General features: G+C 35.2%; 1 protein-coding gene across 2 annotated transcripts in view; it reads right to left on the reverse strand.

Annotated features, from left to right (window-relative positions):
- Positions 1-333: 333 nt before the first annotated feature.
- The window catches only part of LOC148956337 (protein SET-like), a 44,607-nt gene continuing 17,663 nt past the window's right edge, over positions 334-27,277 (reverse strand). For both annotated transcript variants that reach the window (XM_089094993.1, XM_089094998.1), the window contains exons 2-6: positions 21,524-21,901; positions 14,620-14,863; positions 10,598-10,704; positions 6,374-6,483; positions 334-477 (exon numbers count right to left, since the gene is read on the reverse strand). In XM_089094993.1, coding sequence (XP_088951119.1) covers positions 455-477; positions 6,374-6,483; positions 10,598-10,704; positions 14,620-14,863; positions 21,524-21,901 — 862 coding nt within the window. In that variant the 3' untranslated portion in view covers positions 334-454. The remainder of the gene's footprint in view (positions 478-6,373; positions 6,484-10,597; positions 10,705-14,619; positions 14,864-21,523; positions 21,902-27,277) is intronic.

Raw genomic sequence — 27,277 nt, forward strand, 5'->3', positions numbered from 1 at the left:
ACTATGGGGCCATGATTTTCCTTTCGGGGATAGGGACGGAGCTTATAACAAAACAGAGACCCCAAACCCTCTCACAACACAGGACCAGCTCCAACCTTTTATACCCAGCCTATCCTCGTTAGGGCATTCGTCTGATATAAAGATAAATCTAATTCAGCAGAGAAAAAACTTCAACTGCTAATCCTTTGCTCCGAGGAAACAAAAGAGCCTGTTTTTTTTCTAATAAAAAATTATTTTCAAGACATCACTCGTCCCTGTCAACACCGATTTGCCAACCAAAACCGTTTGTTTCAAATCCCTAATTTTTCTTTCTTTCTACCACTGATAAAAATCTAAGTAGGAAATGTTTTATTACCATAAGAATTAAAGAAAACCTATAATGTTAAAAAATGTTCATGATAAATACACTGTTCACATTCAAGGAAAATAAAATTTCATAAGATCTTTAGGTTCTTCATTCACCCAACTCACCAGCACCTGGAAAATAAGAAATTGCATTGAAAATTAAACTTGCTGATATACAATAATGCATCAAGGCTTAAGCTATGGCAAAAAGAGTATGGGTATCTTACAAGAGTGGGAACTGGCGCAAGTGTCGACAAAAACATCAATGTCATCTAGCATTTGGCATTTTATTTTTCAGTGTAATAATAAGAATAATTAATTTTATTTGTGTAGTTGGTAAAAATTTGAGTAGAAGTAAGTGTCTGATATCAGTTCCTGATAGGAAAACGATTACAAAGATTGAGAAAATGTCAAGTGTCGCCAGGTGCTAGATGGCGTTGCTTTTTTTTACAAACACTAGCGCGAGTTTCCACTCTGACAAGTTATCCATATTCTTTGCTCTGGCACTTAAGTTTCGATGAAGACTAATTTTTATTGAAAACTAAATGAATCTGTATAGGCATAAAGAAAAAAAAATATTGTACGTGGCACATGCACCGTTTCTTTTTGAATATAATAATTTTCTATTTAATCATTCATTGGAAACAAATGCAAATTGAAAAGAAGCGAGACTAAATACCGCACTTCAAAATTAGAATTACATTTGTTTGTATTATCAAGCTGGATTTGGAGCAGCTTTGAGTGCTTTCGCACACAAACTTAATTCACCGAAACATGCAGTTGTTTGGGAATTACGCAACAGATCCGCATTATAACTTTAATCTGGATATTTTCAATGTTTGATGGATATTTTTTATGACCTTCTTATTGATCGACATATTTGAGGGTTAGGATTTCTTTTTTTTTCTTCAACAAAAGCAGGGGGGGGACCTTGTTATTGATCGACATATTTGAGGGTTAGGATTTCTTTTTTTCTCTTCAACAAAGGCAGGGGGGTGTTTACCCTGCACCCTATATCAGCCATTGGAGAGAGTACAGCATTACCCAACAGATTTATGAAATCCCGAATAAGGTTGATTTTAACTTAATTTGGATTTCAACTAAAAGATTAAAGATGGCTCCAGTTTTTAATTTTCTGAAAGAAGACAGATTTAAAAAAAAACAAAAAAAAAACTATTTTTATTGTCTACACATTTTAACAATTTTATAGATTTTGAAACCCTATTTCGATTGAATCATTTTGGGCTAAATTACTTAACTAACATAAAATAGTTAAATATAATAAAATTGGCTATTTTAAAACATTTCTACAAATTTATCTAATTTTACCTTATACATGGATTTACCTTTTGACAAGACTGGGTCTTTTTATCTTTGACCCAACTTAAAGAAAAATCAGAGATAGATTTTTTTTTATATTTTAAGTTTTTCATATTTTTCACAATTTTTCCCCCATTAGCCATGGATTCATGGCAACTTGATTTTAATTCAAAAATCAACGGACTCGGTAAGGATTGACAACCATAGCTACAGAGCTTTAGCAAGGTTGATATTGCAAAAAAAAAAATATCGCACCCATGAGGTGAGAACTATTGTCTCTACTCACCAGCGTACCTCTTTATCTTATATACAAGTACAAACTCCAGTCTAGGTTTTGGATTTAGGTGGCCTGGTTCGATTGAATCTAGTTGGACTCTATTACTTCACTAGCATAGAATAGTTAGGAAGAGGTGAGCATACAAAGCATATGCTACTTTGAAAAAATTCTATAGAATTACCTAAGGTACCCTTTTGGCAAAAGCAGGTCTTTTTACCTTCGACCCAACTTAAAGCAAAATAAAAAAGAAACATCGAAAAAATACATCATTTTCAGTCTGTCGTAATTTTTGCAACTAATGATATTTCTTCCTAGTACTGCTTTGGGTAGTCAGAGTAATCTACACATGGCGGCTGTCAAAAGACATAACCGTGAATATAATATTTTGCAATTTTAAGCTACGTACACTCCTTCCCCATCCCAATCTATTCAAAGCCACCCTTTGCCCTCCCTACCCAAGGAGTTACAATTTTTCTTAGATCTTTTCTTACGATACCCGGCCTTGGCTATTCTACTTTTAACATCTTCACAGCAACCACCGTCTTTATTAATAAAACTACCTAAATAAGTAAAACTGTCCACATGATCGATCTTCTCAATGCTCGACATCACCCCTTCACCTACACCTATCCCCAGTCTTATCGAATTAGTCTTCTTGACATTATTTTTCAAACCTATTCTTGCACCCCGAACTCTCAAAACCTCCAAAAACTACTAACCTCATTTCCTACCTTAACCACAGAAATGTTATTCCCGTACATAGCAGGAATCACTAAAATGCAATCTGGTACACTATACAAGGATAGGAACTTCGATAAAGTCCTCTGTCGGCCAAAACCAATGTTTGCTCATAATCTATAACTGATGACTAAAGAGGTCTGATGACTCAAGCACTGATCAATTACTAATCTAAGGGTGAAAATTTGGTTGACACACCCCCTCTCCTTCTAAAACCAAGCTGTTCTTCTCCAAAACTTTAACTGAAGCATCTCTGAGTCTAAAAAGTATCATCATACTAAGTAATTTGTTTCTTCAAGAAACCAAGCTAATGCGTCTATAATTACTACCCTTACTTTATCACCTTTCTAGCCGTCTTACCATCACGCGAATACCATGCTAATTTTTGGTCCCTTTTGTTACCAATTACTGTATTGGCTATAACTAGATTGTTATACCTATAAAATGCAGCAGTCTATAACCATTACTGTTTTCTTTTTCTACACCAAATTTACCTAGGCCTGGATATTATTTACCCCTATTTCCACCAACCTAGGCGTTAGAATCCGCCTTTGTTTTGGTGAGTAAAAAAAACAAACAAAAAAACAAAAAAACACACAAAAAAAGAAGAATTATCCATCAATCAGAATCCAGCGCAAATGCCACGAATCAAGTAAATATTTCGAAAATACTATAGTAGCTACAGTACGGACCGTTCCCCGGGTTTCTTCCTGTATTTCGACAAGATTGGCTAATTTGTAGATGGATCTTCACCGGGTCATATCAGTCTGCATTATCAAAATTTATAACATCGAATTATCAGTTGAATTCGATATAATATTTTTCTATCTCAAAAAGTATATGCTAAACGCCATCTAAAGCATCATCATTATTGCCGTGCTATTTTAATAGTGTATTAATGACATCTGAATGGTGACATTACAGATATTGAAACGTTGAAGAAAGAAAGGCACAAATAAAAAACATGAGCGGTCAAAGTTCTTGATGGTAAAAGGGAAGTGCATGAACAGAGTAATAAAGAAAATATTTTTTGCATTGATTTGCAGAAAGTTTTGCTCCTGTCCACGATACCACAAATAAAGAAGTACCGTTTCACACGTTGACTTGTTGTCTTCAGCAAAACATTTTTGCCCTGTGATTTCAAAACCAGACAAAAAACTTTATTCCGAAGCTGTTCAGAAACATAACGCTGACGAAGTATCAAATGTATTCGTCAAGGTCATTGAGAACTTATCGGGCGTAGAAATTCTTGATTTCTGAGCTAAAGCCTCCGTGTTCAGAATCAGAACTGGATCCTTTTCATAGCTCTTACATAGCCATCTGGATCTTAAGGAAGTTCGTCTCAAGTTTATTACCGAGAGCCAAATCAAATGGCTGCCGATGGTCTTAATGGCAATATCGAAAAGAAAACCCTTACGATTACACAAATAAACGATGAAGATTTACGAATGTGAGAAAGCGAAAAGAAGCCGGGCAAGACCATATTCAAAATAACTAATGCTGTATTTTCGTATATTTTCCACTATTTTGCTTGAAGCAGATTTTGCATTATAATCTTTATTTTTTCACATAAACTAGTTCTTAACTTTCACGCTAAAATAAGGAGAAAATTTATGATCTCGCCATGGCTTCCCAAGACAAAACCGGGAATATTATTCATAAATTTTCTCCGTCTTTCTCCAAAATTCTTCGGCAAGGCCATGAATATGATTCCGTACTTTGTCAATAACTCAGTGTAGAATTAAATTTTCAACGTGAGACTAAAGTAGAAAAATTAGGTTAAAACACATCAGCCTGAGGAAATAATTTGTTTTAGTAAAATCCAACCCAGGAAAAAGATGAATTTAAAGTTTTTTGAATCTTCAAAACCATTTTTGAAAAATGCAAAAGAACTACAAACACGGTTTTGTCTTTTGACAGCCGAAGGATTGACAATTATAGCTACAGAGCTTACTCAGGGTTGATATTGCAGGGTATATATCATCCCTAAGAAGAATTATCCCTGAGAATTATTGTCTCATCTTATGAGCGTACCTCTTCATCTTATATAGAAGTAAAACCTCTGTTGGCAGGGAGAATTTTTGTCTTCCGTAAGGATTGCCCGCTTGTGATCCAGGGGGACCATACCATCTGGATAGGTGCAATTTACTTTTGGACAGTTACTTGCATTTATACGAATTTGTTAAGCAAAACAAATGAAACAGCTGTAAAGGTGACTTTTTTTTACAACAAAAAATCTACGCAGCCCTTTCCCCCCCCCCACCCCCTTGAAATCCTAAATCCACTCCTGTAACCAACCAGAGAGCCAGTTGTCACACCGACATAACGATGTCGTTCAAAATTCAAAAATTTAAGAACGAATATCCAATAAACCCTCCCTTCTTTCACTCACCCTATCCTCCAGAAATGTTGGTTATATTTACGAAACTGTTCGACAGCCTCGAATGATTGGAAATGGTTTGCTATTACCACATTAATGGTATTTTACAACGTTCAGCTGCACCAGCCTCCCTCTTTAACTCCATAATAAGTTCGAAAGGCCCAAATATCAGTGTTTGGACATTTTCTTCTCCTTTTTAGGTGAATATTTCTGTACCCCTGCCGGTTAAATATCTCAAAGGAATTTTTCAATAGAATGGAGACAGTAAATAAAGACTAAGCATTTCCTGTGATTAAAGAAAAGTTCCTTATTTTTCCCTTCTTGGTACAGTCTATCTTGTTACCATTAAGCAAAAGAGGGCAAAAATCTACTTGTGTTTTTAACCCATAAACAAATTCCCTCTCCCCTTGTCTTTCCTCCACTTAGACCTCACATCCCTTTTTTTTACCCAAATCAAGTCCTAGAAAAAAATACATATGAAAAATATTTGGTTCCCTACAAAATTGAAATGTTAAACAAAGAAGTCCTATACCACCCTTTGCTCCTTTTTTATTCATTTTTCATTTTGACCATTTGTGTAGTTTATCTTCTTCAGATAAAATTGTTAAATTAATGTATATAGTTTATTTTATATTTAATTTAGTTATTCTCCTAAGTCTCGAGATTTAGTTTTTTAAAGTCCAGAGTAAATTTGGCTGTCTCATGGCTTATGAGTCTTTTAGAAATAATTATTTTGTCTGTAATACTAGCAGCATATTATTCAGTGATTGATTGTGCCACAAACCTTACTACAATAAGATACATTTTCCAAATTAATCTTATTTTGTAAGTTTTGGAGCAAACTGCCACTAGTTGCATTTGTAATTTTTTTTATCTGAAATTTCTCTGCATGCAGGTTTTCAAGCGATGGTGACTATCAGCTGTTCGTTCCATTTTGGCCGTAAGCCATATCGTGTCAGCTGGAACTCATCTAGCAGTCACACGTTCATCTTTGATTTTTCCCACGCTAATTAATTTCCTGTCCAATATATCTTCTAATCTAGAAAGGAAGCGGACGGCGTTTGAAGTATTTCTGAGACGTCTGGTAGTCGACAGGTCAAAAATTGTAGGAGAAACATCTCAGTCACAGCTGTTTACCTACCTTCGGCAGTAAGGAACGGTCACCACACTTGTTTCTGAGTCATATACTGTCTATTCTAAGTCACATATTACTATCAAATAAAGTTTGGGGTTAGAGGAACAAACTCTGAGGCATAAACAAGAAAAAAAAAAGCAGGATTAAGGTTATATACACACAAAAAAAATCATCTAACCAGATTCCTCTTCTTCAAGAATCTCTTCGGCAGCGTCATCTTCACCTTCGTCTAGTTCGATGGCTTCTTCTTCTTCTTCTATCAGTTCAACATCATCTCCTAGGTTGTCACTTAAAATAAAAACAGCAATTAGATCAAATACAAATCATAATTTATTTGCAAATAGGGAAACTTAAACGTGAAAAAAAAAAAAGATAGCAAGAAATTACTTGTACAAAACGGAAGAACCTGCCAAAACGAAGATACACTCATTACCTATCCCGCATAACCAGGTATATTTCCAGCTCTACCCAAATTGGATCCTGTTGACGATTCTTCTTAAAGCTCAAATACTACTCTCTCGATTATAAAATTTTCATTCTTTCTGAATTCTTTCGTAATCGACGCAAAAGCCCAGATTTTGAGAGACGCAAAGAGATACGTCTCTCTAAATAATAATATTGACTCGAACAAACTACTAGTTCTAACAACTCATCGCAGCAACAAGCCACCAGAGGCCAGCAAAGCTACGCATGCTCCTCCTCCGTCCTAATCCATCCAAAGCCCCCCTCTTTACACCCTCCCAAGAAGTTCCTATTTACCTTAAATCTTTCTTTACGACATCCTCTCACCCTAGCCGCGGACGACCTGCTTTCCGTTTAGCCCTAGACGGTTGGTCGAGAAGGACAATCTTCGGAAATCTGTCGTCCTTCATCCACAGAACTTGCCCTAGCCATCTCAACTTTTCCCTCATTATAGCCCTAGAAAGTGGGATTGAACCACACTTTTCGTACAGATAAAATTCCGGACAGATATGGATAAATATGCATAAAAAATAACAGAAAAGAGGCGAGAAAAAAAAATATATAGAACCTAGATATTTTGTTGGGGCCAGTGCTCGAGATCCCCTTGCATGGTACCTGTTTACCCCAATACTACATGAAATAAATAATTTATTAGTATACTGAGCTAGAATCTTTACCTTTAGGTAACATGTGCTAAAACAAGTCAGGAACACTATCCAGTCGCACATTTCAATAGTTTATTTTTATTGGATTTGAAATATGTTAATCATTATGTTGCTTTTTGTGGGAACAGACGCTTCAATGATGTTCAACATCACAATTTAATATAATATATTTAATCCCTCACCTGAAATCTACATATTTTTTACTATCCTACCATAATTCCCCCATATTTCGCAAATAATTCATCTACTATTTGTGTTTATTCTTTCTCTCCCACCCCCCGAAATCTCAGGATTCCTGAAGACTCCTGAAACTAAAAATCAATCTAAATAAAACTTCAAATTGTGTTTTCACAGTTTATTCTCAAAAGTTCTCTGAGTTGTTCATCATCAGTGGAGCATACCCCGAAAAAGTGGACAGGATGGAGGGTTTCAAGCTCATTCACACTATGCAATGTGATGGATAAAACAGCAGTACGCAACGTAATGCTTGAGTCAACCATAAGAGATCTTATTCGGACTATATTTGCTGATAACACAACATTGATGCGTGTTGTACCAACCGAACAACTGCTTATTTCTACAATTATACAGCACTGACTAAAACGTGTCTATTGTTAAAGGTAAATCGACTTGACGTAAATATAGTCAAGTTTAATTTTGTTATCTTTTCGCGGTTTCCAAATTATTCTTGGGTTAGAGAAATACATTCACGGAAGGGAATTAAGCGGCCAAGGTCTGTTAAGTATAATGGAATTACCATTGATGAAAATTTACCATTTAAGTATCATGTTAAAGCTATAAGTAAAATATTATCGCGTAATTTAGGGATTCTTCACAAATTACAGCATGCTTGCCTTCCTATAATCTATGGCTATTCTATTTTATTCTAATAAACACGTACATTTTATACTCTTCACCTGTATGGCCTGGTACTTCCCTTTTGGATACTTCGCCAAATCCCTATCTTAAAGAAAAATATTATTAAATCCTTTTGCAAAACAGGCAATCAGGATTTGATGAGGTCAGTATACAGTAGTGTTAATACAATATCTGCACCTGGATTGCGCGATCACTGATCACTGATATTCACCAATTTTTATGAATAGGTATCACAATGGGTACCTTCCAGATTGCTTTACAGCAATATTTCGTTAGAGATCTAATGTTCAATGAGGTACTCGGAAAAGAGGAGACATTGAGCTTCTTCGCCTAGTTTCAAGTATCTGTAGAATAAGCTTAGCCATAATGGTAAAGAATTATATATTCAAAAATTTAAATCTGAGTTACGTTTGGGGTTGCTCAGTAAGTATATATTCAAAACAGACTAAACATGAATGACAATAAAATTTATGATGATGTTTTGAAAAAAATTGATTGAGTTGTTGGTTTTTGTTATTAATTGACTTTTATTCATTAATTTATTCACGGTTATTGTTGCTCCGGGATCAGGATTATAACATTTTGTAGTTTAACTGAGAGTGTTTTACTCTCGTTTTATTTCTTGGTATATGGTTTCATCCTCCGACTCCTTGTACAATATATTTGTTATTGTCATTATTTTCTTGTCAGCAGCACACCCTCGCAAGCAACTCTTTTGCTGTGCTACCGGTTGATTTTATTTGTGTATTTTTCGTATATAAATTATTGCTAATATAAGGAGCTTGACAAAAAATTCTAGTTATAAATGAAGTAAACTCTAGTTACTCTCAGTAATCTCTAAGCTCTAAAATCAAATTAATCACTTCTTTATAAAGATATGTAATGTGTAGGGCACACAACAACATTTTCAGAGTGTGCTTAGTCGTAGTAGTAAGAATCTTATTCTGCTAAGAAAAATCATTTCAAAGCCAAATGATTTTAAATACCACTATTATGAATAGGCGCTAACTAAATCAATGAAACGATTAACTAATATTCAAGTTTCCATGATACTTAGCATGTTATAATTACTTTTAAAAACTGCAAACAATGTCTATATCTCTTTTACAGTCATAGGGTGTCTATCGCCACTAAAGTGTTTATTGATAAGACATAGGCGAGTTAGCCTAACATATTTTTTTTTAGAAAGAAACAGGCATGGGCTCAGGAAAGACATGAGATTCCTGTCCAGGGCATTATTCTTAAAAAACAAACAATAAATCCCGTATATACAATCATAAAATTTACCTGTTGACTAGGCTGTCAAAAATTGACAGCCATGAAAGCCATTTTATCTTTTATCTACAGATAAAATGACAGTAATTTACTGAACCCCACAACAAACTTTTTGTGCTCGCAAACCAAAACCCTCAAATGGGATACTAATTCTTACTCCTTATACAGTTTTACTGAGATATAATAACTCTTTTGTTAGATTCCATGATGACAGGTATTTAGACCCCCATCCTAAGACAAAGACACACAGACATTGGATCAAATATAGACCTCTAAGAAATAAAATTACGATACTTTCTGTTACTTCATACTAAATTTAGTTAAGATACGATAACAGCTTGTGTTAGATTTCCTGATGACATGAATTATTTTCCCTTCTGGTTGATTCCCCGAAAAGAAAAATTTAGACCCCCTCCCCCTTCCCTTCCCATCGTCTCTGGCAGTGGTCATTTTATAATCAAATACCCCCAAGACAAAACTGGTATACTAGTTTTGACTTTGCATCAAGTTTGGTTGAAAAATGGTGGCTATTTCTGGTACATGCACAAATAAAAAGATTCGAGATATCTACCATCCCCCTCATCCTCTCCTACGTGTTGGATCGCAGCTAGACTAGCTTATGTCTTCTTCTGGGCCAAACTTATATGCATACGAAAGTTTAAAGATTATTGAGCTCTAACTAAAAGTTGATAAATTAAAAAACAGATTTTAAGATTTTGAGATTGAAACTTCCAGAAATACATCGTAGAAATCTAGGAGAGATATTCTTTTCCAATTTATGATCCCTATACCAAGAGAAAATTTTTGAAATTGCCATCTTTTGTTATTACTGAGCTAGAAAACCACTTATCAAGATTAAAAAATACGAATAAATGAGCAGCGTTGATCTGCATTACAACACATACACACAAAAAAAGTAACCAGAGCTTCAGCAGCCAAGATAACAAATGTTCGGTTTTACTCACCTCGCCAAGAGGAAATTAATTGGTCCAACTATGCATATGCATACACATCTACAGTGTAGAATCAGTAGAACAGTTATATGCATATACACAGTTGAACCGAGTCTACACCAACTAGTTCAGTTCAATAAATAATATGACTAGATTTGGAAATCTTACCCCTCGTCATATTCTTCTTCATCATTCCCTTCATCGTCGTCAACTGCAATGGCATCAGATAAGACATAATATTGAACTGGATTAAACCACAATTCGTCCTTAAGATGCTGAAATACGTTGAACAAAATTAAGAGTAGTAAATGAGCCTGCTACACATAAAACCATAAAAGTTTGTTTTTTTAATAATAAATATGACACTAATACTCTTTCTTTCTCTCGGAAAATAGCAATGTTTAACAGGTGAGTACACAACAAAGGAAAGAGGGTACCCCCCCCCCATATCTAAGTACTTACCAAATTTGTATTACAAGTGGCCAATCTTTGCGTTTTCAAACAGTTCGTGGTAACCAGCTGTAAGTAAGGAGCAACCCGGCTCAATAGTAACTGAAACTCCAAAAATCGGAATTTTGATACCACTAGATATATCAAAAGAATCAGCTTATTATGCTGATTCCAAATATACAAGTTTCATTAAGTTTATTCTTAACCATCATAGGCTACAAGCCTGAGTAAATTTGCCTGATTTTCGAAAAAAGGAAAACACCCCCTAAAAGTCCAAGAATCTTAATTAAGATCACACCATCAGATTCAGCGTATCACAGAACTTTACTGTAGAGGTTTCCAGCTCCTATCTGCAAAATGTGGAATTTTAATTTTTTTGCCAGAAGAAAGATCACGGATACGTGTTTATTTGTTTGTTTTTCCCAGGGGTGATCCTATCGACCAGTGGTTCATTAAAATGAAAATCAAAAGTTCTAGTGCCATTTTTAAGAGACCAAAAAGATGGGAAGCCAACTAGGCCCCCTTCCACGCTCCTTTTTTCTCAAAATCGTCCAATCAAAATTTTGAGATAGCCATTTTCTTCAGCATAGTTGAAAGGCCGAATAACTATGCGTTTGGAGATAGCACGATCCACCACAATTCCTGGGAAAAAGTCTTCAAGTTATAAAATTTGCCCATTGTTTACAAATAGTATTTGTTATTGGGAAGTAAACATACATTTTTCGGGTGAGGGAGGGGGGGGGGAAGAAGTTTGAATTTTTTTCCCAATTCTTTAAGAACGACTCCTGAAACAAAAGGTTCGTTTAATTATGACAATAAGAAGCCTTTTTAGTACTAAAAAGTACTTAAAAACTTAAGCGTGAAGAGCGAGGTGTTAAGGAGGGGGCTAACCCCCTCCTATACATAATAATTTCTGTTCCTTTTAAGTTTTAGTGTTGCTCCTTCCTTTCAGTTGAAAAACTTGTTTCCTTATATTTAATTTTCTTTCAGAGCCACCTTCCTTCTCAGTCCTTCACCCTCACTGAGACACAATCCTATGTATATGCCAATGTTCAAAAACATTGGCTGCTGTAATCAGTAAGATGCAACTGCCATATTGGTCGAAATCGAGTTATGTATATATAGCCTGGATAAACCCTGTTTGGTGAATCAATTGGCAACAGTCAGAAATGTTTTTGTTTTGACTCTCTTGAAAAGTTTTGACGCAGCCGAATTGACTCTTTATTCAAACAAAATGATATTTAATATGCAAATATACATCATTAATGGGCACTGTTTATTGATTGCAATTTACGTAAAAAATTCAAACTTTGTACTGTCACAAGTGGAGTGGTTAGCGCGCTAGACTTGAAATCCTTTGTCCCCCGTGAGGATACGGTTTCGAGTCCCGGTGTTGCTGGTAATTTGGTTTGGAACGGGGGTTTGAGGTGTGACTCTGGGAGCTCACCCAGAGTCAACTCAGCTCTAAATGGGTACATAGAGAAATCTGGGGAAGGTAAACAGGAAGGGTCCGCGAAAGCACAAGATGGCTGGCCCCCAAACGCCCATATCACTTTCTGGCTGAAGAGTCATGGAATGGAGATTAGTACTACCAGTAGGGACTGTAAAGTTCAGTGCCATATTCTTTACCATTTGTTTCACCTTTACAATTTTTCTCACAAGTTCTCTGAGTTGCTTATCGTCGGTGAGGCCTTCCACGAAAAAGTTGCCATAGTACAGGGTTTTAACTTCAAGATTTTTATTCACTCCGATATAAAAGGTTTTACAGATATCTATAATTTACTATCTCGCAATAAACAATACAATGACAGCAGCCATAAAAATTGTATTCAACCTATTAGGAGATACACAAACCGTTTTTTTTCTCGTAAAAATAAAGTAAGCTATGCGTTTCTACGGCTGTATCAATATTTTCGTTGTAGAATAATCATTTTCTAATAAAAATTGTCAAAGAAAACAAGTAAAAAGTCCAATTCTGTAACGCAAGCAACGAAATTTAAGGGAGTAATGCATTTTAACTGTAGTAGTGATAATCTTATTCAGCTAAGAAAACTTAGTCCAGATACGTGTAATTTTAAAATACTCCCATCATAGTTACATTGGGCACTAACTAATTCAATTAAAAAATTAAATGATGTTAGCTTTCTTATGATGATTATCCTGTTATAGCTACTTTCACAAATTCCGAACAATGTCGATTTATCTAAAGCAATCATAGGGATGGCGTCGTGTTTATCGCCACTAAAGCGTTTCCTAATAAGACACATGCTAGTAAGCATAACCTACTTTCGTTATTAATAAAGTATAAAAAAAAGAAACAGGCATGGATTAGGGAAAGATATGAGATTCTGTACAGTTTGGGGCCAAAAAAAAAAAATTAGACTACACAGCGGAACACTTTATTCCGAAAAATTAAACTTTAAATTCAATCGCAAAATTTACCAGTTGCTAGGGCTCTAAAAAAATAACCGAGTATGTGAAATAGAATATATAATTTTAAACATACAAAAATTTAATCTTAAAAGTATTTACGTACCTTTTCCCAATAGCAGTTATAATTGAAGACCTTGCATCAAAATAGGTCGAGGAGGGGGGGGGGGGGAGATAAAATTGTTGTCAATACTATTCATTTCCCAAAAAATTTGAAAAAAAAATTGCAATCGTTTGATATAGAAGCAATGCGAATTTAATAACATAGCTATAACTAGATTTGGGTTTGCTAGCCACAATTGTTTGGCACGAAAAATGAAAAAAAAAACACAGAAATAGGTGAAAAATAAATTACAGCAAAAATTGGATCAGATTCCCCACTCTCTTGCTTTTGGCACAAGGTCCTCAGTTTAGAACCCTGTTTAATAATGGTCCGGCACTACTATATCTTTTTTACCATATTTCTCATATGACTTATATTTTTTTTCTACCCTTTGTAAAGTATGACCAATCCCTTAAAAATGTTGCCCCTCCCCAAAAAATAAAATTCCTTCCTACGCGTAACGTCTGAATGCTACGATGGTATACGGATAGTTTGACAACAAAAGCAGAATAAAATATCAGTGTAAACAAAATAAGAAGAAAATGAGATTAGAACTCTACTTTTATAAAAAAAAATGACAAAAATAGGGCTAAGGAAGGATTTGCTTTAAATATATACGAAATACTGAAATAGATAAACAAACAAGGTCACATCAACAATGAAGTCAATCATAAACTTACACCCAGGCGATACAACAGGGAACAGGGTAGCCTATAATACGCTAAAACTGCTACAAAAGAGCTTCTTCCAAAGGAAATTTCGGACCCAAAATTTAGCTTGTGAGTTATAATGATGGACCCGTGTGTAGCTATATAATAAATGCTCATTTGATTTTAATTTTCAGTAAAGAAAAATTGTAATGTTTCTCTTACTTTCTAAATTATAGACATAAAGTATAGTGTGATATAAAAACAGGGGCGAAGCTAGGATTTTGAGTTTGGAGAGGAGATACAAAAAATGTGCCGACAAATACGGACACATAAGCTAAATTAAGACGCCGAAAGTTCCAAGGCCTCAACACTGCGTGTCAACGCCTTAAAGCTTAGGGGGGGAGGAGGGCAGTCCCCCCAGCTTCTCCCTGATAAAGAGCCTCAAACAACACGTGCCAGACTTTTCAAATAACCTATATCGTTTAAGCATGTCAACTACCGTATTACACAAATAGTTTCATTAACATAAGGCTGGCTTGTCATTTCAAAATACTTACATCTGCTACTTCTTCGTTTAGGATTTCGTCGTCTTGGAACCACTCGAAGAAACTCAGATGGTCTTCCCTAAAACCCTTTTTGCCGGCTGTTCCATTTTGCTTCTTTCGCCTTTCTTTTGGATCCATATTAGGCTGCCATTGAATTTTCGTGCTAGTTGTATGAGGCTCCTCCCCTCCAATATCATACTCTTTTATCAAAACCTCATTAGAGAAAAATGGATTAGGATGGAAATGGAATTTAAACCTGGAAAATACTAAAATTAAAAACTGAGATTTCAGTTAAATCCTGCACTAGGTTAAAATATTGAGCAAAGGATACAAAAAGCACGGGTAGCATTCACAAATCTTTGCAAACAATGAAGTTTCATTTCAAGATAAGTACCCAAACGCAACATTCAGTTTATTTGGCTTTAGTCCATCCTCATTCTGGATATGATAAGTAGCCGACGCGACAACACAGGGAATTGTCTTCAGAGACATTTGAACAAAACTATCGGTGAAGCTTACTCGATTTAGGTTGACGCATATCAAATTCTTAAATACGTTAAGAATGCTGGATTGAAAAAGACTAGTGAGATGTGACCAAATCGGACCAAAAAACAGCAGTGGCTTCAGGAAGTTCAATCAAAGATGACAATCTCACTGCCTACTCTTTGCACATAAAGATCAGCATCATTGATTTACGTGTCAAGGATCCTGGATACCGTGTGATGTGAATAGACTTTTTATAACCACCAGCATTAGTAGCAACACTGACCATTGTGAATCAATGTTACGTTTCTTTTTTTTTCTTTTTTTTTATTGTTCCCTTGATCGTCGGATTTTACTACATTGGCAGATTTTTAGTGTCTAGACAGGATCTTCAATTTAATCCAATTAAAAGGTCAAGATAGATGGAAAAAATTCTAAAGATAGTTTTCATCACCTAGAATAATGAAGGATTACCTACCGTTAGTTTTTACGGAATACTGGTTAGTTTTTTGATCTTTAATAATAAAAAAAAAACATTTTCCGCAGAAGAAAGGTCCAAAGAAGGGTTCAGCACCCTGCTCACCTTTCCTTGAAAGTTTCAACAATTATTCTTAGAATTTTCTGATATGTTGCAGATACATCCCTTCAACAACCCCCAGCAGATCATATTGCAGGTACGTCATTTTTACAGCATAGATACACATAGTGCTTTTCGATTTAGTTCGAAATGTCCCTCAACATACCCTGAAAGTTTCACTAATACCCTTAGCCGTTCCTGATATTTTGCAGATAATGCCCTTTGACCAATTAAAAGTATAAAGACTGTTTTGATTTTGTTCAACTCCCTCCTAAATATTCCCGGAAGTTTCAACTTAAAGCCTTTAGAAGTACCTGATATACTGCATATATGCCCTTTTGACAGCCTGGATGAACATAGTCTCTTATGATTCAGTACTATATATCATCAACATTCTCTGAAATTTTCAACTTAGCATCCTTAATGGTTTCTGAGATCTTGCAGATACACCCTTTTGAAAACAAGAAAGTTCATAGTATCTTTTGATATATCTCAACATTCCCTGAAAGTTTTTAGTTAAAGCCCTTATTTGTTCCTGAAACATTGCAGATACACCATTTTGACAACATGAATGTACATAGTGTCTTTTGATTTAGTTAAAACTCCTTTCCAACACGTCCTGAGAGTTTTAACTAAATACCCTTAACCATTTCTGATATTTTGTAGAGGCACCCTTTCGACCACTTGGATGCTAGAGTGTCTTTCAATTTAGCTCAACGTGCTCCCAGCATTCCCTGAAAGTTTCAACTTAATAGCTTTAGTTGTTCCTAAGGTATTGCAGATACGCCCTTTTGACAACCTGGATGCATATAGTGTTTTTTTTTTATTTAGTACAACATTCCCTGAAAGTGTCAACTTAATAACCATAGCTGTTTCTGCAATACTGCAGATACGCCTTTTTGAAAATATGGATGCTTATAATGTCTTTTAATTTAGTTCTACACACTCCTCAACTTCCACATAAACTTTCAACTTAATACCCCCAGCCGCTCCTGAGATGTGTTCAGAGGGATGAGATATCTTTGATTTAGTTGCATAGGCGTCTAGTGTTTTTTATTTAATTTTAGATCTCCCTCAAGGATGCCCTTAAAGGTTCAACTTATTAACTTAAGCCGTTTTAAGATATTTTAGATATTTGACAATCTGGATGCACATAGTGGCCTTTGGTTAGTTCCACATCCCCCTCAACATGCCCAAAAAGTTTCAACTTAATACCCTCAGTCATTCTTGGGATATTGCCAATACGCCCTTCTTACATGCTTCATGCACACAGTACGTTTTGACTTACTTAAACATTCCCTGAAAATTTTACCTTAATACCCTTAGCCTTTTTGGAGACCCAGGATCAAACATGCCCCCTTTCCCAATAACAAAAATTACGTGTAAGCAATGGGCAACTTGCACAACTTATAGCCCTTGCCTCTGGTGATGTGGTCATGTCATCCCTGGGGGTACAGTTATTTGACCATTCGGCTATTTTAAACAAAATGACAATCTCGAAATTTTGATCAGATGTATTCAGGGAGGAGCGCGCGCAGGAGCGAGGTAGAAAGAGCGCGGGGGGAGGGGGCCCTCCAATCACTTTTGACTCTTAACAAGCGCACTAGAACTTTGATTTTCTGATCAAATGAGCCACCCTCCAAAGTTTCTACGATAGAATATGTGTGTAATAAGAAAAAAAAAAAGCAAGAACACATTGAAGCCATATTGCTCTTTACTTAGGCAGCACAATTGCGCTGCCTACGATCAGAACTTTGACAAAATACAGAGCGGAACTGGGCATTGTGTTCATCCAAGTTTGCTAAAGTGGGATCAAACTTTCACAGCAATTTTAATCATATGTCAACGATTAAAATTTACAGGCCAATACGGAACCACTGCACTATCTAGATCCTTTTTAATTGATGCGATACGGTAATTCTCATAAATGATAACAATCACACTGAGGCAGTAAAATAAGGAAATTTTACGTCTATACCTCAGATTTTGAGACATGTAATAATAGTACACTTCACAATATAATCATGGCTTTCCTCACAAAAAAAACCCATAAAATTAAACATACGGTATTTCTTTAGTGTTGAACCATTCATGTTGCACAATGAAAACAGAAACTACTACCTCTACTACTACTCCAACGTATTGCCACCCTAGCCGTCTGAGGCCAACACAGGTCTACAGGAATCCCTTCCTTCTGTCCAACACTACACTTTTTAATCCCTCCCATGAAGTTCCCATTTACTTAAAATCGTTTCTTTTGGCTTTCTAGCCTAATCGAGGATATCATGCATTTTTTTTTATCCCCAAGTGGATTGCCAAAAACCTCGATTTTTGGCAACCTATAATTCTTCATCTATAATCTGTGAACTGTTATCTTAATTCTTTCTTAATTATAGAGCTAAAGGGGGATCGAACCAAATTTTTAATGTAACTTGCTCTTTGAGATATAGCCATTCAAGCTCTTAGCTATAACTGTTCTTAGGGCAATTCTTCTGGAAAACATCTAGTATATCCTATTGATTTCTTTTTACCACAATTCGTCTCTTTGAATTGATTGGGCTGTCTAAAAACAAGAAAATTTACATTATTTAAAATCTAGAGGAAAAAAAAATCAATAAATTAATCTTTAAAAATTTAGTATTCAAAAACTAGGGCTTTTGAAAGTAAGAAATGTGTTGTTGTTTTTTTCCGTCATGAATTAATGCATGATGAACATTTAGATCTAAAAATAACATTTAGAAGGCAAAGTAATTGATAAGGTATACTTAATTAAATTCTTGCGTTCCGCATTTGCTAGATATTGACTATCATTTAAAATACTTCCCTCTTTCACGATATGAAAATGTTTTTTCAACAAGATCAATTCGAAACAAAATTCAAAAACTAGAGGCCCTAAGGCACAAATTAACAATTTTGAAATAACTCGTTACCCTTCTTAAAAAATGCCTTTTAATTAAACTCTATGTTCTCTAGAATTTGCCCTGATTCAATCTGTAATCCCAGTTCATTCGGAGGAGAATTTTTGGACTAAGCCTGTAACATAGAGCTGCCAGATGGGCTGGTTCTTGTTTACCATGAGCGTTGCTTTTTCCAAGATTTAAATGGGAATTCCTAATTCCCGCAAATTTAACATATTTTAACATTTTTACACACAAATTTAACATTTTTCTTTATGTAAAGAAAGCTTTTGACAGCCTTACACACAAGATCCTCATTGGTAAACTTTCTTATCATGGTGTGCATAAGGAGGCATTGTCTCGGTTCTCTTCACACCTCACTGACAGATCTATTGCCACTGAAGATGCAGACGAGTAAGTTCCAATTGAATGCAGAGTACCCCAAGGTTCTATTCTTAGGCCAACCCTCTTCCTCATCTATGTGAACGACCTCTACCGACTTTTTAACACCCCAATTACCAATGTTTGCTGTGGATTGTGTTATTAATTTTACTGTCAAACTACGTCAGCGTTCACATCTGATAATCGAGAAGAATTGGTGGCATTTGCAGATGACACTACTCTAGGTGCTGCAACTTCAAATGAATCATCCCTTATTCTAAAGCTTCAAGCAATGCCTGAGAAGATGCTCAATGAGTTTGACGTAAATCAACTAGCTTTAAATGTAAAAACGTCGTACCTTCTCATTTTTATTTTTTTTGTACAGGTATCAGCTGTCCCACAATAACTGAGCTTTGTACACGAAGAAGCTCCATAAGTCGCGCCCCTGATCGATATGTGCGATTCCTGGGAGTTCTTTTGGATGAAAATATATCGTTTAAGTGGCATGTTCAGGTAATAAGAGTGAAAGTTTCCGGTAGACTTGGAATCATCTGAAAATTAAAGCAATTATTTCCTTTTCATATCCTCCGTCTTTTATATTCCTCTCTCATTTACCCGTATACATGCTACTGTTCGTCTGTGTGGATGTCTACATTTCCTTCTGTACTTGCTTCTGTTCACCATCTTCATGAGAAAGCATCCTCCAGTCAACTACACACACTCCTGTTGATCTCCTAAAGATGAAGAATATTTGTGTTATATCTTCGTTGACATATCAATACTTCCACGGAGATATCCCATGTTGTTTTTCTGGACTACTTAAACTAGTAAGGAAAGTAAATTTGTACACAGTTCATAACTGGAAGGATGTGATGATTATGGCTACTCTCTTGGTTTGTTCAGATTGGTCTGGCTGTAACTGTGGGGTGTGCTTGTGATTTGGTTCCTGCTGAAATTTGGCAGTCACGAACGCTTGGTTCCTTTAAGAGACAGATGAAAAGTTTTTTTATTAAGGGTAAATATTAAATAATTTTTATTTTTTTTAAGGATTTTTTTTTGTTTTTGGGTTGCTGTTTTGTTAGCGTTGGATCCTTGATGATGTAGACAATTTTTAATTTGCTTTTGATTGTCGGATGATAGGAGGGTTGCCGTTTCGTGTGGACTGTCGGTGAGTTGATTTCTTTTCCTTATGGATTTATACTTAGCCGTTGTTTAGTATGTATATGCCAAGTTATAACATTATTTATTTATTGTAAGTTGTTTCTTAAATAGCGGGCCATGGAAATGAATGGAACTTAAACTAGAAGAACTATCTGGGGAAATTCACAAAAACCAAAAATTTACGGAAAAAGACAGAATCCTGGAACCCATACAAATTTTAATAATAATAACTTTCAACGGATGAGAATATAATTCTCATCACAATAGAAATCATTTTAAACATAAGTCACTCTTTGCTTTTTTTGAATAGTAAAGTGCTGAGATTAAAAATCTACAAATATTGTTTATAGGATCCTAAAATGGATTTAACTAACTGACTACTATATTTAAAAAAATAAACTGATCCTCTGATAATTCTAGACTTTTGTCTAATTAAATAAAAACCACTCCTATAAATTCATAAAATATAAAATACAAAAATCAACTGATCCTCTGATAATTCAAGACATTTTTCTAACTAAATAGAAACCACTCCTATAAATTTATAAAATACAAAAATCAACTGATTCTCTGATAATTATAGACTATTTTCTAGTTAAATAAAAACCGCTCCTATAAATTTATAAAATATACAATACAAAAATCAACTGATCCTCTGATAATTCTGAACTATTTTCTAATTAAATAAAAACCAATCCTATAAATTAATTAAATATAAAATACAAAAATCAACTGATCCTCTGATAGTTCTAGACTATTTTCTAATTAAATAAGAACCACTCCAATAAATATATAAAATATAAAATACAAAAATTGACTGATTCTCTGATAATTATAGACTATTTTCTAGTTAAATAAAAACCGCTCCTATAAATTTATAAAATATACAATACAAAAATCAACTGATCCTCTGATAATTCTGAACTATTTTCTAATTAAATAAAAACCAATCCTATAAATTAATTAAATATAAAATACAAAAATCAACTGATCCTCTGATAGTTCTAGACTATTTTCTAATTAAATAAGAACCACTCCAATAAATATATAAAATATAAAATACAAAAATCAACTGATTCTCTGATAATTATAGACTATTTTCTAGTTAAATAAAAACCACTCCTATAAATTTTAACTGGTTCACATCTTGAGGTTTCAAAAAGCTGATACATCATAGCAAGCATAAGGGTTTTTTGGACGTTCCTACTTTGAGATAATGCTGAGAAGGGGCGGTCATTGTTTTTCATCATATATGTTAAAGTGAAATACCCATATCATAATGGTTTCACTCACTAAACAGATTGCATTAAATATATTCTTTTGATGACAAACAGAGACACAAGATGCAGACATAGGACACACACACAAATACATGCAAGACACACAAGCATATTTAAAAAAAAACGTAAAAACATACCTGTAACCATTCTGAATATCTTCCCTATCTTCTACTTCAAAATTTCGAAGATACAATAGACACTCTTCATCCAATTCGTCAATTATTGACCGAAGGAAGGGATGATTAATAAGTGCAGAAAACCAGAAATCATCTATTTTATCAATAATTTCTTTCCTTCTCTGAAGATGAGGCTTTCGTATTTGGCTATATTTCTGCTCTACTTTTAATACTTCTTCAGCTGCAGCTTCATTTATTTTGTCAATTTCTACTTGACATTTGTCTAAATCTTCTAAAATTAATGCATGCTCATCTTCCAGAGCTGAGTCAGAGCTAGTTAGCCTTGGTCTTTTTGTATCTGGTTCTGACATTTCTTGCAAAAAAAAATCTTTGTCAATCCTAGAAAGAGAGACAAGATCAATTTAGTTGATGATGCATGCCCAAACAGACAGGAAGAGGAAAATAAATTTTTGTACAAAAAGGAAAACAGCATCAAATATATTTACATATAGAGAAGGGGGACTGGCGTTCCCCCTAGGGAAAATCTCCTTCGTGGAAAATTCCCCTACACGCAAAACAGAGCAGTCACCGCGAAAGTATAAAATAAGTACCTTAAAATGTCAATAAGATATCCTAAGGGATATCAAAAGGACCAGATACCAAAAACAGCTCTAGCACAGAGGCTTGTTGGTCTTCAATCAATTTTGACTGTAAAAAAAAAAGGACTAGAACTCTCAATTTCTGATCGAATGATTATCCTCCGAAGTTTCTACCACCATGACGGGGAGGTTGGGGATGACGAGTGGGCAGTCTCCCTCTTGTATGGAATAAATTCTGCTCGTTTTGAGGTTTAATTACCTTAAATTGCAGCTAGGAGCAATCTAAGGATTTCTCCTTGTAGAGCTCCAGAATGATGACTAGTTGTATGCAGGTACACTGGTGACCAGGTGCTGTTGCATCTTCAGTAGCATCCCAACTGAGTTTACACTCTCTGGAGGACCACTCAGCTTCTAGCCTTCATTTAAAAACATCAACGGATTCAGCAGCAACTGTTTCGTTAGATAGTTTCTTCCAACTATTGACAATACGTGTTGAGAAGAATTGAGTATGGACTATAGAAATTTTAGACTGCTTGACAAGCTTCAGGTGATGACCTCTAGTTCTTGAATTAGTACCAACAGTAGGGAATAATGCTGGGAGAATATTAGCCCTCAATAACTTAAAGGCTAAAATGGCCTCTATTATATAACTTAAAGGCCTCTATTTCTCCTGTAAACAAGTGTAGGGAGATTCAGCTTTGACAGTCTTACAGGGTAGAAAAGCTCTTGCATGCCAGATATCACTTTAGTAGCATGTCTCTGCACATCTTCAAGAACTTTTATGTCTTTTTTAAATATAGACAGACAAGAGACATTCCAACTTGAAGCTTAGGACACACAAGTCCCTTATAAAGAAGATTGATGACCTTAGGGAACAAGAGGAAATAGCACGCTTAATTAGTCCCAAGGTCAAAATAGCCCTGGCAGCAGACCTCTAAGTATGAGAGCTGAATTTTAGTTAATTATTAATAGTGACACCAAAATTCTGCACAGTATTTATAGAGGAGAGTGGGTGGCCTAAGAAAAATAAGAGCAAGAAGGATTCAGTTTGCAAAGTGAATGATAGGGCACTTGGCAACATTGAATTAAAGAAGCCAGGCCTCAACCCAGTAACCCAGCAATTAAAGATTGTTTTGTAGCAGGGCATGATCTTGATAGGACAAAGCTGGTCCAAGAAGCTTCAGGTCATATGCATAAAGAATTGATTTATTGCTGATAATGGAAGGAGCATCATTGATGAAAATATTACATAGTGTGGGAGGCACTCCACTCAGAACACACGTTGAGGAAGAAAGAATACGATTACCAGAGTCATCAAATAACTGAAAACATTGATTACGCAAATAAAGAAAATCAAGGATCGAGGGCCGGGATTTCTCTTCAAGCTTGACTGCACATAATTTAATTGCAAGTTGCTTGTGACACACTTTGTCACAAGCTTTAGAAAAGTCAAGCAGAATCATGTCAGCAGGCACCCCAATATCAAGGAACTTGGTGATGTGATCAATATGATTCAAGGAGATTGGTGTCAACAGATCTTAAAGAACAAAAGCCATGTTGTGAACTGTGTAAAACATTGTTTGCTTCAAGGTGTTTAACAACTGCAGAATTGATTATTTTTTTCAAGAACCTTAACAACTGCTGATGTCATGCTGATGGGTCAATAATTTTCACCAAGGTCCTTTCTACCTTTTTAAAAAATAAGAATGATAAATGCAGTTTTCCAGTCCTAAGGTAGTCTAGAAAGATTTAATGATAATTTGAACAGCAGGGAAAGAGGTTAACACAGAACTGTATGACATTCATGTAGGATACGTGGGTGAATGTCATCTGGGCCAGCAGATTTATTCAGTTTGAGGGATGTGAGTTCCTTTAGAACCAAAGTATATGTAATCAGAATTGGTTCCATATTATGTGATACATCATATAAAGGAGGTGTAGGATATAGGCCTAAATACTGGAGTTGGACGAAAAAACTGAAGAGAAATGTTGGTTGAAAATTTCAACTTTCAGTTCAGGATCTGCAACTGATTTACTATCGTGCAAGATATCTGGGATTGTGTGTCTTCTGCTACATTTTGAGTGGCATAACACCAGAAAGATTTAGGGTTATCCTTAACTTCCTCAACGAGTTTTTCCTTGAATCTTCTCTTCAACTCCTTTATTTGGTTTGTTGTTTGATTACGAAAGGATTAATGTAACTCTTTACTTTCATTATAACAGGGAAGATCAGATACATTCCTGGAAATCAAGAAGGATTACATATCGATTTCTGCCCCTACCCCCCTTCCTTAGAACTAATTCTGCATTTATCTGAAGGCTCAATGAGAGTTAGGATGCTTTTACATTAAAATAAACTGTTTGAGAGAATAAACCGTCCTTCCTAGCTACAAAAAGATCAGAGAACCCCTACCATGGAGGTTTCAAGCTCTTATCGACAAAAATTTGAAATTGTATATTTTTTTACAAAGAAAGATCACAGATGTATGTTATTTGTTGTTTCTTGTTTCCCCAAGGGATAATTGTATCTAACCAAGGGTCCTTGAAGATTGGGTGAGGGCTCATTTGAACCATAATTAAAAGTCCAAGTGCCTAGTTAAGTGAGCAAACAGATTTGAGGACAACTAACCCTTTTCTCATGCCCCTTTCCCCCCAAATGAAATGTTGATATAGCCATTTGATTCATCATAATTAAAAGCTCCAATAAATATGTGGGGAGGGGGAGGGTTGGTTGCCCTCTGTTCACTTTTGACTCTTATAAAGGATACAAGAACATTTTATTTCTAATCAAATTAGCCCCTCCAAAGTTCATACAACCAGCTTTTCCATAATAAACTTACATGTTAACAATGGGCAACTTGTATAGCTTACAACCCTGGCCCCAGGGGCTGTTGGAGGTTTTGTCAAACCTGGAGCCGCAGTTATTTGACTTTTGCACTAGCCTATTTTGAATAAAATGGCTATTTCGAAATTTTGATCAGATGCATTTGAGGAAACAAAGGGGGTCAGGAGCTGGTTGTCCTCCAATCTCTCTTAACTCTTAAAAAGAGCACTAGGAATTCTCATTTCCAACTGAATGAGCCCCCTACAAAGTTTATATAGCCACCCCTTAAATATGAATTGACTCTGGTATCAATTCTACTGATCTGGATTACTTTGTTCACATTTTTGCTAAAAAAAAAAAAGTGATGAACTGTTTGATTCCATTTCATTCAATTTTTTTTTTCATTACTGAAAAAAGCTTGTTAACTTTCATTAAAGAATCAGACATCTGGTTATTTTTTACCCCTTAGGACATCTGATCAACATTTCAATGTACCCATTTTTTACTTTCTCTGTGGCAGCTCAATTTTACACGTGAGGGAGCTTTCTGCAGGGGCGGGGATTTTTAGAGGGGAAACGCCTACCACCAGAGAGGAGGGGTAGTAATATATTGAAATCAGGGTCAAGGCGGTTTAGAAACCAACGTTGTGTAAATAAACAACTTTCAAAGAAAAAAGCACCTTTCGATCTTGAGATATCAATAGTAGACAGATGAATAAATGTATTGTTTCAAAAATAAATGCAACAATTATTTAAAAATAAAAGACAAATCACCATCATAAAGTCCATAAAGACTCTGCGACTGGAGATGAAAATTCTAAAAATGAAAGTGATGAACTGCCACCCACCAATAATTACAAGCCAAAAAAGCCAGAGTGAAGTGTCACAAGCATTAAGCAATACCAAAATACAATTCAGCCTTGGTTCACAGATCTCAAACACATAGGGAAATTAAAAAAAGTCACCCAAGAAACCAAAAGAATTTGTAATTTTTAGAAGGCAAAAAAAGTTACATTTTATAGCTGACTTTATCAGAGTACTCCAGGCAGCATGAGAGGAATTCATGACTTCAAGTCTGATCTGACTAATGGAGTGATTAAAACTTGAATTTTACTTGAACTACAGAGATGATTAGTAGAATTATCAGAGACAAGGGATGGACTAGTTCTGAGTGCTACAGAATCATCACTTGAACAAACTCATACATTTTTTTTTCAATTCACACAAATTACTCACTTGCTATTACCCATAGAGTTCAGAAAATTGTCAAATATGTCAATGTTAATCATGTCCAGGCAATATACATACTAGCATGTAAGTGTTTCACCTTGAACAAACATTAGCTGCATTTTTTGCTAATCAAACTGTTAGTCTATGATGTTGTTTTTCCAATCAGGATGGATGCAACAATATCATAGATCCTCTAATACCAACAATTAATTATAATGATCATTTATGTAAGATATTAGACAAGTATTCCTTTGCCAATAGGAGAGGATTCTAGCAATATTCTTAATTAAAAAAGAAGTTCAATGATAACCAAAAGACATGGCAGCTAACTACTAAGTGTAAGTAACTACTAAGTGTAATATCCATTATCTTTGAATAGCGGCAGGTACCTCTAAGTACCTGGCGCAATAAATACAAAAAATAAAGCAAAAACCTGCCCAAAATTCACCCAGGAAGATTTTCTTGTGGTTTCAACCACAGCAACAGATTATATTGCCAACATTAGCATTCTCCTTGAAAAAATGGTAAGGAAAACACTGGTAAATATGAGTTACCCTAAACAAAAAAAAAAAAAAAAACATTTGCATGAAGATTTGGTGTCTGCTGCTGGTTCTAAGTGGTGGTGGTGCAGTATCCCTGGTTTTGGTCAGGCCATTTCATTTTAAATAGAGAAGTTAGCAGTAAAATAAAAAGTCAGAAACACTCTATGCTATTCTAAAAGCACTTCAGTTTGCCCTGAAAACCCTCCCAAAGTTATTAGCCAAGGCCTTCAATGAAGTTAGCAATGCAAACTTCCAGGTCAAATGTGGTGTGGTAAGGATTACAAAACTGTCATAGATTGAATTACTGAGTTCCTGAATGACCATATTCAATCTGTAGTTATTGTAGGACCTGGAGAGCTAGCTATTTGTTGGGCCTGATACAAGTCTTTACCAACACACCCCAGGAAACAGTCCTTGCACCAACCCTCTTTGCCATTAATTTTAGTGATATACCATAAAAAATTAAAAATAAATCAGCCTTTTTGCTGATGCTTCAAAACTAATAGGTCTAGCAAACCATGCTTTTGATAAACGAACACTCTTTAAATTGACCTTGATATGGTTTTAGCATGGACTTCAAC

Source organism: Artemia sp. Qi Xiang Cuo, chromosome 1 (genome assembly GCF_049724085.1).
Source record: "Artemia sp. Qi Xiang Cuo chromosome 1, ASM4972408v1, whole genome shotgun sequence".
Taxonomy (NCBI): domain Eukaryota; kingdom Metazoa; phylum Arthropoda; class Branchiopoda; order Anostraca; family Artemiidae; genus Artemia; species Artemia sp. Qi Xiang Cuo.